This window comes from Sinohyriopsis cumingii, chromosome 4, assembly GCF_028554795.1.
Source record: "Sinohyriopsis cumingii isolate HCF-2022 chromosome 4, ASM2855479v2, whole genome shotgun sequence".
Lineage (NCBI taxonomy): Eukaryota > Metazoa > Mollusca > Bivalvia > Unionida > Unionidae > Sinohyriopsis > Sinohyriopsis cumingii.
Window position 1 is genome coordinate 57,039,551 of NC_142964.1, and position 14,207 is coordinate 57,053,757.

Here is a 14,207-nt window from a genome sequence, read left to right on the forward strand (position 1 = left end):
TCAGGGTCTCCATTATCTTTAGTAATAGTGGCCTTATTTTACAGTGGATCAGTACCTACATTATTTTTTGTCATAGTGGTCTTATTTTACATTGGATCAATACCTACATTATTTTAAGTAATAGTGGCCTTATTTTACAATGGATCAGTATCTACATTACTTTTTAGTTGTTGTTGTTTTAGGGTTTAACGCCATTTTTCAGCACACGATAGGCTATACATGGCGGCCAGTATTAATGGTGGAGGAAGAACCCGGGAAAACCCCGGAAAGAACCACCGACCCACGAGAAGCTACTGGCAAGCTTTCTCACATACCCACACAGGCTGAATCCGAGACTCGAACCCACGCAGACAGAGGTGAGATGGCAGTGATCTGTAACGGAGAGCGCTTTAGACCACTCGGCCACTCGGGGCCCCCATTACTTTTTAGTAACAGTGGCCTTATTAGACATTGGATCAGTATCTACATTATTTTTAGTAATAGTGGCATTATTTTACCATGGACCTGTATCTACATTGTTTTTAGTAATAGTGGCCTGAATTTACCGTGGATTAATACCTAATTTATTTTTAGTACAAGTGGCCTTATTTTACAGAATATCAGCATGTACATTATTTGTAGTAAAAGTTGCCTTATTTTACAGTGAATCAGTATCTACATTATATTTATTAATAGTGACCATATTTTACAGTGGATCAGTACCTACATCGTATTTAGTAATATGGGCCTTATTTTAAAGTGGATGAGTATCTACATTATTTTCAGTAATAGTTGCCTTTTTGTACAATGGATCAGTGTCTCCATTATTTTTAGTAATAGTGGCATTATTTTACAGAATATAAGTATCTACATTATTTTTAGCTATAGTAACCTTATTTTCCAGTGTATCAGTATCTACATTTTTTTTAGCAATAGTAGCCTTATTTTAATGATCAGAACCTACTTTATTTGTAGTAAAAGTGGCCATACTTTACAGTGGATTAGTATCTATATTATTATTTTAGTAATAGTGGCCTTATTGTACAGAATATCAGTACCTACATTATTTTTTGTAATAGTGGCCCTATTTTACAGTGGATCAGTATCTACATTATTTTTAGTAATAGTGGCCTGATTTTACAGTGGATCAGTATCTACATTACTTCCAGTAATAGTGGCCTTATTTTACAATAGATCAGTATCTAAATTATTTTTCGTAATAGTGGCCTTATTTTACCGTGGATCAATACCTACTTTACTTTTAGCAAAAGTGGCCTTATTTTACAGAAAATAAGTATGTACATTATTTGTATTAAAAGTGGACTTATTTTACAGTGGATCAGTATCTACATTATTTTATGGTAATAGTGGCCATTTTTTTATAATGGATCAGTATCTACATTATTTTTAGGAATAGTGACCTTATTTTACAATGGATCAGTACCTACATTACTTTTTTAAGAAGTGGCCTTATTTTATAGTGGATAAGTACCTACATCATTTTTGTTAACAGACCCTATTTTACAGTGGATCAGTGTCTACATTATTTTAGAAATAGTGGCCCTATTTTACAGTGGATCTGTATCTACATTATTTTTAGCAATAGTGGCCTTATTTTACAGTGGACCAGTATCGACATGACTTTTAGTAAAAGTGGCCTATTTTACAGCAGATCAGTATCTACATTATTTTTAGTAATAGTGGACTAGTTTTTACAGTGGATAAGTATCTCCATAATTTTTTTACTTAAAACTGGCCATAGTTTACAGTGGATCAGTATCTACAATATTTTTAGTAATTGTGGCCTTATGTTACATAGGATCAGTATCAAAATTATTTTTTTTAGAAATAGTCGCTTTTCTTTTTTTACATTTGATCAGTATCTTCATTATTTTTAGTAATAGTGGCCTTATGTTACACTGGATCATTATCTACATTATTTTTAGCAAAAGTGGCCTTATTTTACAATGGATCAGTACCTACATTATTATTGGTAATAGTGGTCTTATTTTACAATAGATCTGTAAGTACATTATTTTTAGTAATAGTGGCCTTTTTTTACAGTGGATCAGTATATTCATTATTTTTAGTGATAGTGGCCTTGTTTTACAATGGATCATTATCTACATCATATTTAGTAATACAGGCCTTATTTTAAAGTGGATCAGTATACATTATTTTTATTAATAGTGGCCTTGTTTTACAGTGGTTCAGTACCTACTTTATTTTTAGCAATATTAGCCTTATTTTACAGAATATCAGTATCTACATTATTTTAGTAATAATGGTCTTATTTTACAGTGGATCAGTACCTATATCATATTTAGTAATAGAGGCCTTATTTTAAAGTGGATCAGTATCTACATTAGTTTTAATAAAAGGAGGCCTTATTGTACAATGGATTACTATCTACATTATTTTTAGTAATAGTGGCCTTATGTTACATTGGATCAGTATCTACATTACTTTTTAGCAATAGTTGCCTTTGCTGTTTTTACAGAGGATCAGTATCTATATTATTTTGTAGTAAAAGTTGCCTTACTTTACAGTGGATCAGTATGTACATTATTTTTTGTAATAGTGGACTTATTTTACAATGGATCAGTATCTACATTATTATTAGTAATAGTGGCCTCATTTTACATTCGATCATTATCTACATTATTTTTTTAAAAAAGTGGAGTTATTTTACTTGGATCAGTAGCTACATCATTTTTGGTAACATGCCCTATTTTAAAGTGGCTCAGTGTCAACATTATTTTAGTAATAGTGGCCCTATTTTACACTGGATCAGTATGTAGATTATTTTTAGCAATAGTGACCTTATTTTATAGTGGGTCAATATCGACATAATTTTTTTAGAAAAAGTGGCCTTATATTACAGTGGACCAGTATATACTTTACTTTTAGTAAAAGTGGCATATTTTACAGTGGATCAGTATCTACATTATTTTAAGCAATGGTGGCCTTGTTTTTACTCTGGATCAGTATCTACCTAATTTTTTTTAAAACTGGCCTTAGTTTTCAGTGGATCAGAATGTATAATTTTTTTATGGCAATAATGGCCTTATTTTACATTAGACCAGTATCTACATTATTTTTAGTAATTGTGACCTTATTTTGCAGTGGGTCAGTATCTACATTACTTTTTAGTAATAGTGGCTTGATTTTAAAATGGATCAGATTCTACATTATTTTTACTAATAGTGGTCTTATTTTGCAGTGGATCAGTATCTACATTATGTTTATTTATAGTGGCCTTATTTGACAATGGATCAGTATCCACATTATTTGTTAGTAATAGTGGCCTTATTTGACAGTGGATCAGTAACTACATTATTTTATTAATTGTTGCCTTATTTTACAGTGGATCAGTATCTACTGTATTTTTTAGTAATAGTGGCCTTTTTTTAGACTTGATCACTATCTACATTATTTTTAGCAAGAGTGGTCTTATTTTACAGTGGGTCAGTATCTACATTATTTTTAGTAATAGTGGCCTTATTTTACGGTGGATCAGTATGTGTATTATTTTTAGTAATAGTGGCCTTATTTTACAGTGGACTAGTATCTACATTATTTTTTGTAATAGTGGCCTCATTTTACAATGAATCAGTATCTACATTATTATTAGCAATTGTGGCCTTATTTTACAGTGGATCAGTATCTACATTAGTTTTAGTAATAGTGGCCTTATTTGACAGTGGAGCCGTATCTACATTATTTTTTTAGTAATAGTGGCCTTATTTTACATTGGATCAGTATCTACATTATTTTTAGTAATAGTGGCCTTATTTTACAGTGGGTCAGTATCTACATTATTTTTAGTAATAGTGGCCTTATTTGGCAGTGGATCAGTATCTACATTATTTTAGCAATTGTTGCCTTATTTTACAGTGGATCAGTATTTATAATATTTTTAGTAATATTATCCTTATTTGACAGTGGATCAGTATCTACATTATTTTAATCACAGTGGACTTATTTTACAGTTGATCAGTATCAACATTATATTTTAGTAATAGTGGCCTTATTTTACAGTGAATCAGTATCTACATTATTTTTAGTAATAGTGGCCTTATTTGACAGTGTATCAGTACCTACATTATTTTTAGTAATAATGGCCTTATTTGACAGTGGATCAGTACCTACATTATTTTTATTAAAAGTGGCCTTATTTTGCAGTGGATCAGTACATATATTATTTTTTAGTAATAATGGCCTTATTTGACAGTCGATCAGTACCTACATTATTTTAGTAATAGTGGCCTTATTTGACAGTGTATCAGTATCTACATTATATTTCGTAAAAGTGGCCTTATTTTACAGTGGATCAGTACCTACATTATTTTTAGTAATAGTGGCCCTTTTTGACAGTGGACCAGTACCTACATTATTTTAAGTAATATTCTCCTTATTTGAAGGTGGATCAGTGCCTACATTGTTTTAGTAATAGTGGCCTTATTTGACAGTGGATTTGTAGCATTTAAAAAACATCTACAATATATTCATGGTAGGATGCTCTCTTTTAAATTTTGTAAAATTGTGTTAAGTGATGCTTGAGATGAAATCATTTTCAGGTTTTTCTGTTTTTGTAACAGTGCCAATATTTGATGGTAGATCTTCATCAATTTTATCAGATTCAAAAAGCTATCTCTATCAGAATGTTTTTTGTCAAATTTATTCAAATTCTGTTGAGTGGCTTTAGAGAAGTCACTTAAAGAGTTTCCATTATTTTTGCTTTTACTAAATCAACATATGATTGCAGATTATCATCATTTGAATACAGACATCCAGGCCTGGGTAATTGCTTAAAAATTTTGTCAAATTTGGTTTTGAAACATTTATACAAGTTTTTCTTAGTAACACTGGCAGATCAGCATTACGGAAAATATTTTTAAAAAAGTTTCATGCTAGAATGCTTTCAAATTTGCCCAAATTCTGTTGAGGGGGTTCTGAGAAGCTGAAAATATAAGTTGTAAATGGATGATGTACAACAGATAATAAATAAAGGACCATGCCTATAAGCATACTGGCTATACAGCAAATGTATTGGGCAAAAAAGGTTTCAATTTAATTCAAGCCTCAAGCTTTGTTTGATCATGAATAGAGCCATATTATGTGCATATGCAGGCTAATGAAACTGCTATGGGGAGTAAAACAAGCTTAAGACACACATAGCGAATGACATTATAAAAATACCATCATTTATTGCTATACTAAGTGTTTATATGGCTGGTGCTTGCAAGAATTATTTATTTCTATCTGAATTCAAGTATTTTATGAAGCCAATAATATAAACTCTTAAAGAAGACAATGATACTTGCATAGAACAATATAGCGAGTCGTAACCAACTCCAACAGAAGTGTCAAGTAGGGGAAGTAACTTCTGGTATTTCTTACATTATCTATTTAGGATTATATTAATTTTTCACAGTATTACAAATAAGGTAGCAATAATGAGTAGGCTAACATTTCAAATAGTTAAGCATTATGAAGCATCTACTGAGAAAGTTTTGTGTCAGTACCTGATATTGACAGTAATGCAGTACCAAGTGCTTGAGGCAGCCCGGCCGATCCTGCTGCGTGCTCTGTTTGCTTTGTTCTCCTGTGGGCAAAAACCACAAAGATCACACCCTGGATTTCTGAAATATAACAGAGTATGTTGCATATGCAGCTATAAAAAATGATTACATATCTATCACCATGCAGTTTATGTTAAACAGTAAATTTCTTTGAGGATGATCTGAAACTTTGTATCAGGCATTCATGTGGTATAGATTTAGGCTCCGTATTGTCAAGGATGACATTACCTAACAGAGACTAATACATTTAGAAGCAATACAGAATAACAGAAAAAAGATAAAAAAAATGTTGTCATTATACTATGAAAAAGTTGCTTAGGGTATATAATTAACAGAACAAAAGTACAGTAGAACTTCGATTACCTGCCACCCGATTAATCATCAGTCTCTGTAAACCGTCAGGGCATTTCACGTCAAAATATTAAAAACAGGTATATATAGATATGTAGATATTACGATTTTTGGATGACCCAGTCTACTGTATAATACTTTTAATGTACATATTCTATTATCCGTCTTTTCTCATATCCGTCACAGTCTCGGTCCCGCACCCTGATGGATAATCGAAGTTCTACTGTACTGCAAATTTATCTGCGTGATTTTTCTATCACATCTCCTTTTACTGAAGAGGGATACTGGATCATGCTTGACCCTTTGAATCTTGTACTTTCACTATCAAACTCTATGCAGTGCAAGCTCCAATATCAAGTTATTTAACTGATAACCAGTACCATATGTATTCACTTATAATTCCATCTGTAACTGATAACCAGTACCATATGTATTCACTTATAATTCCATCTGTAACTGATACCATATGTATTCACTTATAATTCCATCTGTAACTGATACCATATGTATTCACTTATAATTCCACCTGTAAACTACACACATTCAGATTTGCCATTGCATCATGCTCCTACACATCTGTGTCTTGGCAGTTTGTTATGAGTAATCAGTAAAATGTACAAGATGGACTCTGCCAGGACATGATGCAATGACAGATCTGGGTTAATGTTGTCTGCAGTTGGAGTTGACTTTTAAGCTTGTATGTATGGCATATAACTATGGAATGTTTGATTTGAAATACATTGTATTAAACATGTGTCAATACAAAGGGAGATCCATCATTGTTTTTCTTCAACATCATGGTTTGATTCTGAGTAAGGGTGGTTCATTTTCCGTAAAAGAGACCATCTAGTTTTGTTTCTTTTTAAAACAAAAAGTAAACTATATTAATTCGGAAAAGGAAACTCCAATAAACTTTAAATAAGTTGTACCATATATAACAAACATTTTAGAAACAGAAAGGCTGGATGTGTTTTCTCTACCTTTTATATTGTTTGTTATTAACACAAAGATCATACATCCCATAATGCACCAACAGATCTTGGATGTATGCTAGTCTGTACCAGACAATTCGGCTAACCTCTCAGTATCTCATTTATGTATCTTTGTAGCTGTTGTTCTGACTGGATGCATACAAAAATGTTTAATTTGTTATATCATAAAGTTTACGTATATATCATACACTAAGCTTTTAAAAGATTAGGAAAGGCTAGCAATGGAGAATAACATATCAACAGTGGTCAATTTTCAATTTACTTCAAAGGAAATAACTTGCATCACTACATTCAATTTTCAATAAAATGAAAAAACAATTGTTTCACAACAAGCAAAACTAAATTCAACAGCTCTTTTTAAAAAATGTTTATCCTCTAAGCCAAGTCCCCAAAGAGAGAAAATTTAGCTGATATGTGTGTGTGTGTGTGTGTGTGTGATTTGAATTTTTTACGTGCTTTAAAAAATTTCAGTCATATCGCTACGATGTCTGCAGTGTTATAGCTTATAGTGATGTCTAGCACTGGGGCATCATGCCACAGACATGTAGCATGATGTCCCACCCAGTCACATTATCCTGACACCAGGCCGACCAGTACTAACCTCTTAATGCTGAGCACCAAGCAAACAGATGTTAGTACTATTTTTGAAAGTCTTTGGCATGATTTGGCCAGGGATCATACCCACGACCTCCCGCATCCGAGAAAACTGAGCTGGAATAAATTGAAAAGCAATTCCTTATAAAAGCCAATATGGCAGAAAGGCTTTAATAGTCTTGTTTCCAAATGGCAGAAAGGCTTTAATAGTCTTGTTTCCAAATGGCAGAAAGGCTTTAATAGTCTTGTTTCCAAATGGCAGAAAGGCTTTAATAGTCTTGTTTCCAGTAGATAGTCCAGGTCTATGTCCTGTGCTCTGCTAACATTTATGAGCTAACAGCATAGACCCTGATCTGCAAGACATGGAAGCTGTTGTAAGTCTGTGCTTACTAGCTGGGTGTATTATACAAGGGTAAAATGTATTATACAAGGGCAAAATGTAACATACAAGGGTAAAATGGTAGACTTTGATACATTTTACTCCAATTTTCTATTTTCACTTCAATTATGGACTAAAACTGAAGGAAAAGTGCCGAAAACAGACATACAATAAAATACAAATTAAACCTACAAGATTTTATTTGATCTCGCACAATGGATTTGTTTGTTGTATTAAAAAAATGTGCTGCATTTTTATAAAGCAACATTTTCTACCTAAGATGGTAATCAAAGCATTCACAGAGACCAAAGAGTTATGTCCCTCTCAAATATGTCAGTGGTTATTGGGGAAAATAATTATTGTCAATACTTGAATTGAGGGTTCATTGCCTCATCAATATGCAGGCGGAGATGGACAGGACTAACCTGTTATTCCTCTCTCTGTGGATGTAGACTGATGATTTCCTCTCAATGCACGAGGAGGTATGTGACAGTTCCCTCCACTTCTCTCAATAATGAGGCCTGAGGAGGTGGGGATGATCACTGGCCTGCCAAGTTCACTGATCCATGGAGCCATGGCAATGTTATCTATAGTGTCATGGAAGAAAAGTGGGAGATTGCTTTGTCACTACTGTGTGGTGGTAGGCCTCAAAGCAACACACAGTTTGATTGGTGACATCAATATCATCAGGATTCCTTCCCTTACACAGGTCATCAAAACCCAGAGCCTGTTCTCCATAGGGATTGAAAACATATAGATAATAGGGTACTGGCCTGAACCTTTTCCTCACAACTCATGTTCAACACCTGGTGCCTGACCTGGAGACTGGGGTCTAAACCTGGTGTCAGCACTTGGTGTTTTGTGACCAGTGACAAAAACATGGAGATCAGAACCAATAACCATACTTGGTATTCAGTGGCTAGTGCCAATTAACTGGCACCTGATGCCTGGTGCCCCAAGACAACAACTGGTTTACTGTCACTTGACACATTATATTGTGTCCATCCATTGCTTGGTGTTTAGTGATCGAAGAAAGACCTTTTGTGACTTTCACTTGACATATTACCTGATGCCCTGTGTTCAGCGACATACACTGTTGACTATCACTTGATACATTACCTGGTGCCTAGTGAATGGTTGACAATGAAGAGTCATATAATGTAGACCTTATAGCTGAGTCTCTGCTCGCAAATTTGACTCGGCTGAATGATGTCCCCTTGATTTAAAAAGAGGTCTACTCAAGCACATACCAAACAGACCTGCCAATCTCAGAGTACAAAAATACTGACTGATTATGACCCAAATGCTAATTTTCAGGATTAAATACTGATTTTTAAACCTTGATGTAAGTATTTACAACATTTATAACCAACAGTAAAGTAACTTAATTATTTAATGTCAAAGATGCATGTGTTGCACTCTTGCACCTTCTGAATGGGCATCCTGTTTGATTCAAGTGCCCATTCAGAAGGTTCAAGAATGCAACATACACTCCGACACAAGCTGTTTATAGGAGCTTTTTTCGACACAATGTTTTTTCAGTCATTATCGATTCCAGTGCACCATCTTTCTTTTATGATCTGAATTCTGTGCGATTTTTTTTACTGAACTATTTTTATAATTGCACATGAGTAATAATTTGCAATTTTACTGTGTGGGAAAAGTGTGGGAAATAAATCGCCAGCAACACTAGTAATTGAGGAAGGTACATTTCTAAAAGAAATTAAGTAAAATGAACTTCAATCAAATTACATCAAGGTTCTTTCTGGCATTTATAAACATCGCAAGTACAGGCTGAGTTGCTGATGAAACAGTAAGCTGATGTTGATTAGCTTTTTCATGCTGTTTTATGTCATTGGTGCCTCCATGCTCAATAGCAAAATCACAATTACACAATTTGAAATATGTAAGGTTTTCTCTTTTACTAAATGGTTTCACAAATCTAAACAGGATGGTACAGCTGTCCTTCCGGTTCTGTTTTCATTTTTGTGCTGGAAAAAATTCTGAATCTACTGCTTTTCCTTTTCTACATGACTAGAAGCTGAATATTACAAAGATGAGATACAGCGAATCGGCAACTGTATGGTGGTTAAAGGCTAGCATGCTAGCCTTGAGTTTGAATGAACCAATCACATTTTTGAATTCCCTATATCCTGCAATACACTTGCTCTCAGATGGAACCGGGTGGCCTTTACAAAATGAAAATTACATGGAAATTTTAATTATTTATTTTAATAGTAAAAAAATGGATTTTTAACAAGAAAAATGTACAGCCGTATTTGAGTCAAAATTCGGGACAAATATGGAAAAAATGGGACACTTGGCAGCTATGACCAAGATTCATGAGCATAGATGAAATAGTATTGAAGATATTGAGAGTGTAACAAGCAAACATACAAACTGGCAAGAGTGAAACAAGTGAATAAGGGAATAATAATACTAAATCTGAAAATACAGCAAATCTGAATGGAAAGAATATTTCTTCCATTACCTCTAGTAATGGATTACTTCATTAATTTCATATTTATTTTAATCAACAACACCTCTAAATTTATTGACAATAAATTTCATCAACATTTCCAGTAAATATGTTGATATTTGGGCAAAAATGTCTGGTAACGGTTGTATGATTTTTGAAACCCATCATAAATTAGTGGAGAAGTATGATTCTTGAATTACCTTGCACACTAAATTGATGTTTGTAAAACATGCATGTTTCCACTGCAAAACCACTCATGCCAGAAAGTTCAAGAACTTAATATCGTTTATACTAACATATAAGCCAAATAATTTGGGAAAAAATAAAGGCCTGGAAGAAGGATGCTCTGCTTATCCACAGGCCAATGTCTAAACTTTACAGTTTTTAGGTCTTTTTGTTGACTAATGTAATGGCTGTAAATCTTGGGACACAGAAAAAATGATTTTTTATGTGTCCTAAGACATAAGCATGTAAAACTAATAACTTTCGGTTACCCGACAATTATTAAACTGTCATAAAGTACTTTGATTCAGTTTGTTATTATTCTGTATGTGCGTATTTTATGGTTTCTCCAACAGGAAATTAAATAAAGGTAAACAGAGACTTCATATTTCGCGGGCCAGTTGAGTTTACCCAGGAGACCAGGCTGAACTATAATGTATAGTACTTACACAGTGCATAGCATCACTTAAATCCTTATTTATTCACAAACATATTATATGCAGATTTTGCTTTATTCATTGATTTGACCAAATTGCATTCGTCCAGATAACATTTCAGCTAGTCCTTAATAGCTGTTTCATTTACACTGAATCAGGCGCTCACGGATTACTCATTTTCAATGATATAAGCGATCCTACAAATTGAGGTAATATTTTTAAAAAGGTATGCATGTTTAATTGTACCAGGCACATAACTAGTATAATTTACATGTTCACGAAGAGTGGTAATAATAAAGGCTAAAATTCTCATATAGATCAACTAAGATCTACATCAAACAATTTTAGTTTTGTGTCTTGACTGAACAAACATCATAACTTTCTACACAATGGAAAGCTTGTTTCGGCATCTCCTATGTTGATAGTCAGCAAATTTGTTTTTAATTTTGTGACAGCAGTACAGGCCAGTTAGTCATTAAAACCCTGAAACTGGCTTGTGTTAAGAGGGAATTTTGACCGGCAATTATAACAATACATTCATGTGTAATTGCCTTTTATTCCATAATATTAGCACAATTGCCATAGTTTTGTAAAACGGGGTGTAAGCCATACCTATGAATTTTTCAAAAGCCAAGTAGGGAGACTAGATAAATAATAGAGAATGGGAGCTAAAATCAGGAGGTTTTTCGTGGCATTTATAAAGCCTTGTTTTAAGTAAATATTGATCGATCACATGTATTCTGAATTAGTTTTTTTAGGAGATATTTGCTGCGTGGTACGTACTTTCATTCATTATTGTCTTTTGGAGATATTATTAAAGTTTTGCGCAAAGGTGCCCAGGATTCGATTCCAAAGTATGTACTTAATTCAACGCGTAATCAAACCTACAATGTACATGTTGTGGCACCATTATGTAAATACGTTCACTAGACTAATTGTTGAATCAAACCATATTGTTATTTGTTCTGTTGTCATACTGAGATTACATTTTAATGAGTTAGGTATTCACAATTTCAAAGCACATTAAAAACTTAATTACCAGTACACTGGTATAAAATGTCAAATGCAATAATGCATAAACAAACAATAATTGAGTCAAAAGGGAGAGGTAGTGTTATAATAACTCGAGATTGATAAGTCATCATTTGATCAAATTATACACAAATATAAATTAGACATGAATGGATTTATATGAGTGTATATATGGTAATCGTGGTCTAAGGTTGACATTGCCGAGGAGGGAGTGGGAGACAAGCACCCCACATCTCCAGAAGTGCCCCATACGGCTTGTGTCTCTGATTGCCTCTGTCAACTAAAATCCAGCTCCTGGCCTTCGCGAGTGGCTTAGATCTGAAGTTCGGTGGACCACGTTTTCCACTATGGCCTTAAAACCAGTTGCTTCAGCTAGATGGGACTCATAAACCTTGCATGGTAGCTCATCTAGGAGCAGGAAAACTCCGATTCCATACCTCTGCTACCTTGCGGCTATTCCCACTCATGGGAAAGGCTAAGGGAGTAAACCCCAACAGAAAATCCGGAAACGGAGTAGCTAAGGCAGTCTGACTTTGACTTCAATGTCATTCCGGCATCTCTTGTGATGCTGTTGGTGACAAGCTGTATCGGCATTCGTCATACCCTTGGGCCCACCAGCTGAGTAGAGAGGGGTGATCTGCTGCATGGACAACAGCTGATTCTCCATACCACCCTGCCCAGGCTTCGTAGCTCCACTGAAGAGGACACTCCAGCGTCGTTGTACGGCGTTGGCACAACATGAGAGGTAGCAGTTTACCAGTTCTAAGTCAAAGCTCCATTGGCATAGAGCTTGGCGCCAGGGGTTACTTCTGACGATGGGAGAGATCACCAGGTCTCACTGGACAGCTACCGCCCACCTCAAGCTGGGCAGCCCCGAGTCAGTAAGGTGCTGCCCGCCATGGCCTGCCTGCTTCACTGGGTGCGTGGAGCTTATTGAACCATTTCGACAAGTGGGCCACAAAACTCCATGCCATGAAAGACTCAAAGAAGAAATAAGACTCCGGTTCTTCGTTTTGCAACCTGGAACATCAGGACCATGTGTCCTGGATTGACCGTTGACCTACAGCAGATTGACGATGCATGGAAGACTGCCGTCATTGACAGAGAACTCTCCCGACTGAACACTGACATTGCCTGCCTCCAGGAGACCTGACTGGCTGACAGCAGTACCATCAGGGAACCCAATTACATGTTCGTTTGGCAGGGGAAGCCCTCAGATGAACCTAGGCAGCAAGGTGTATTCTTTGCTGTAAAGAACACGCTAGTCGCCTTCATTGAATCTCTGTCATCAGGTACTGAGAGAATCCTTGCCTTCCGGCTGTCAACATCCTTAGGCCCGGTCAAGATTGTCAGCGTGTACGCCCCCAACCCTTTGCTCTACCCACGAGGAGAAAGACAAGTTTTATGAGGTTCTCGTCCAGGCAATATCCAGTATCCCCAACAATGAAGGCCTTTACTTACTAGGAGACTTCAATGCTAGCGTGGGATCTTACCATGAGGCCTGGTCCACCTGTCTTGACTTTTACAGAAGAGGCAAGATCATCGAGAATGATCAGCGATTGCTGGAGATGTGCTGCTCACACAGCAGCAGGGGGGGCGAATCCGACATTTTGTCCAAACGTCATTTGGCTTAATTAGTACTTTCTGCACTCAGCGGATCCGGTGTAGTCAGCGCTGGTAAAAAAAAAACGACGTCGGTCCATCTTACACGATGGTGACGTCATTTGGTTTAATTAATACCTTCTGCGCGCCGATCCCAGCGTCGTCAGCGTCCGGTAAGCACATCGACGACCGCGTCGATGTCATCGCCCCCCCTGCTGCTAAGTGGTTATTTACAATGAAAATTATTTACAACTAACCGAATATTTGGTCAAGTCCGATACGATATCGTGTCCGAGGATCATGTAAATTTATCGTTACGAATCCATGTGGGGTCGACTGAGCATGACTAAAAAAGTTTCGAAAAACATTGAAGTCCATGTCACCGCCGCACCATGTCTGCCAAATATTTCGTAGCGTGTGTGTATCAACGCCGTTGAATACAGCAAGAATATTACAGTTATCTCTGATTACTTTTGGAATCTGAGTATACCGTTGAGTGACATATATCACGTCAGTGTTTTTATGCCTGCCTCTGGAAAATATCCTAGCTGGGTT

The 14,207-nt window shown here is 35.5% G+C and overlaps 1 protein-coding gene across 1 annotated transcript in view; it reads right to left on the reverse strand.

Annotated features, from left to right (window-relative positions):
- Positions 1-14,207, reverse strand: part of LOC149801209 (complement C3-like) — a 272,151-nt gene that overhangs the window by 62,365 nt on the left and 195,579 nt on the right. The window contains exon 23 of the mRNA XM_089956779.1: positions 5,508-5,624. Coding sequence (XP_089812905.1) covers positions 5,508-5,624 — 117 coding nt within the window. The remainder of the gene's footprint in view (positions 1-5,507; positions 5,625-14,207) is intronic.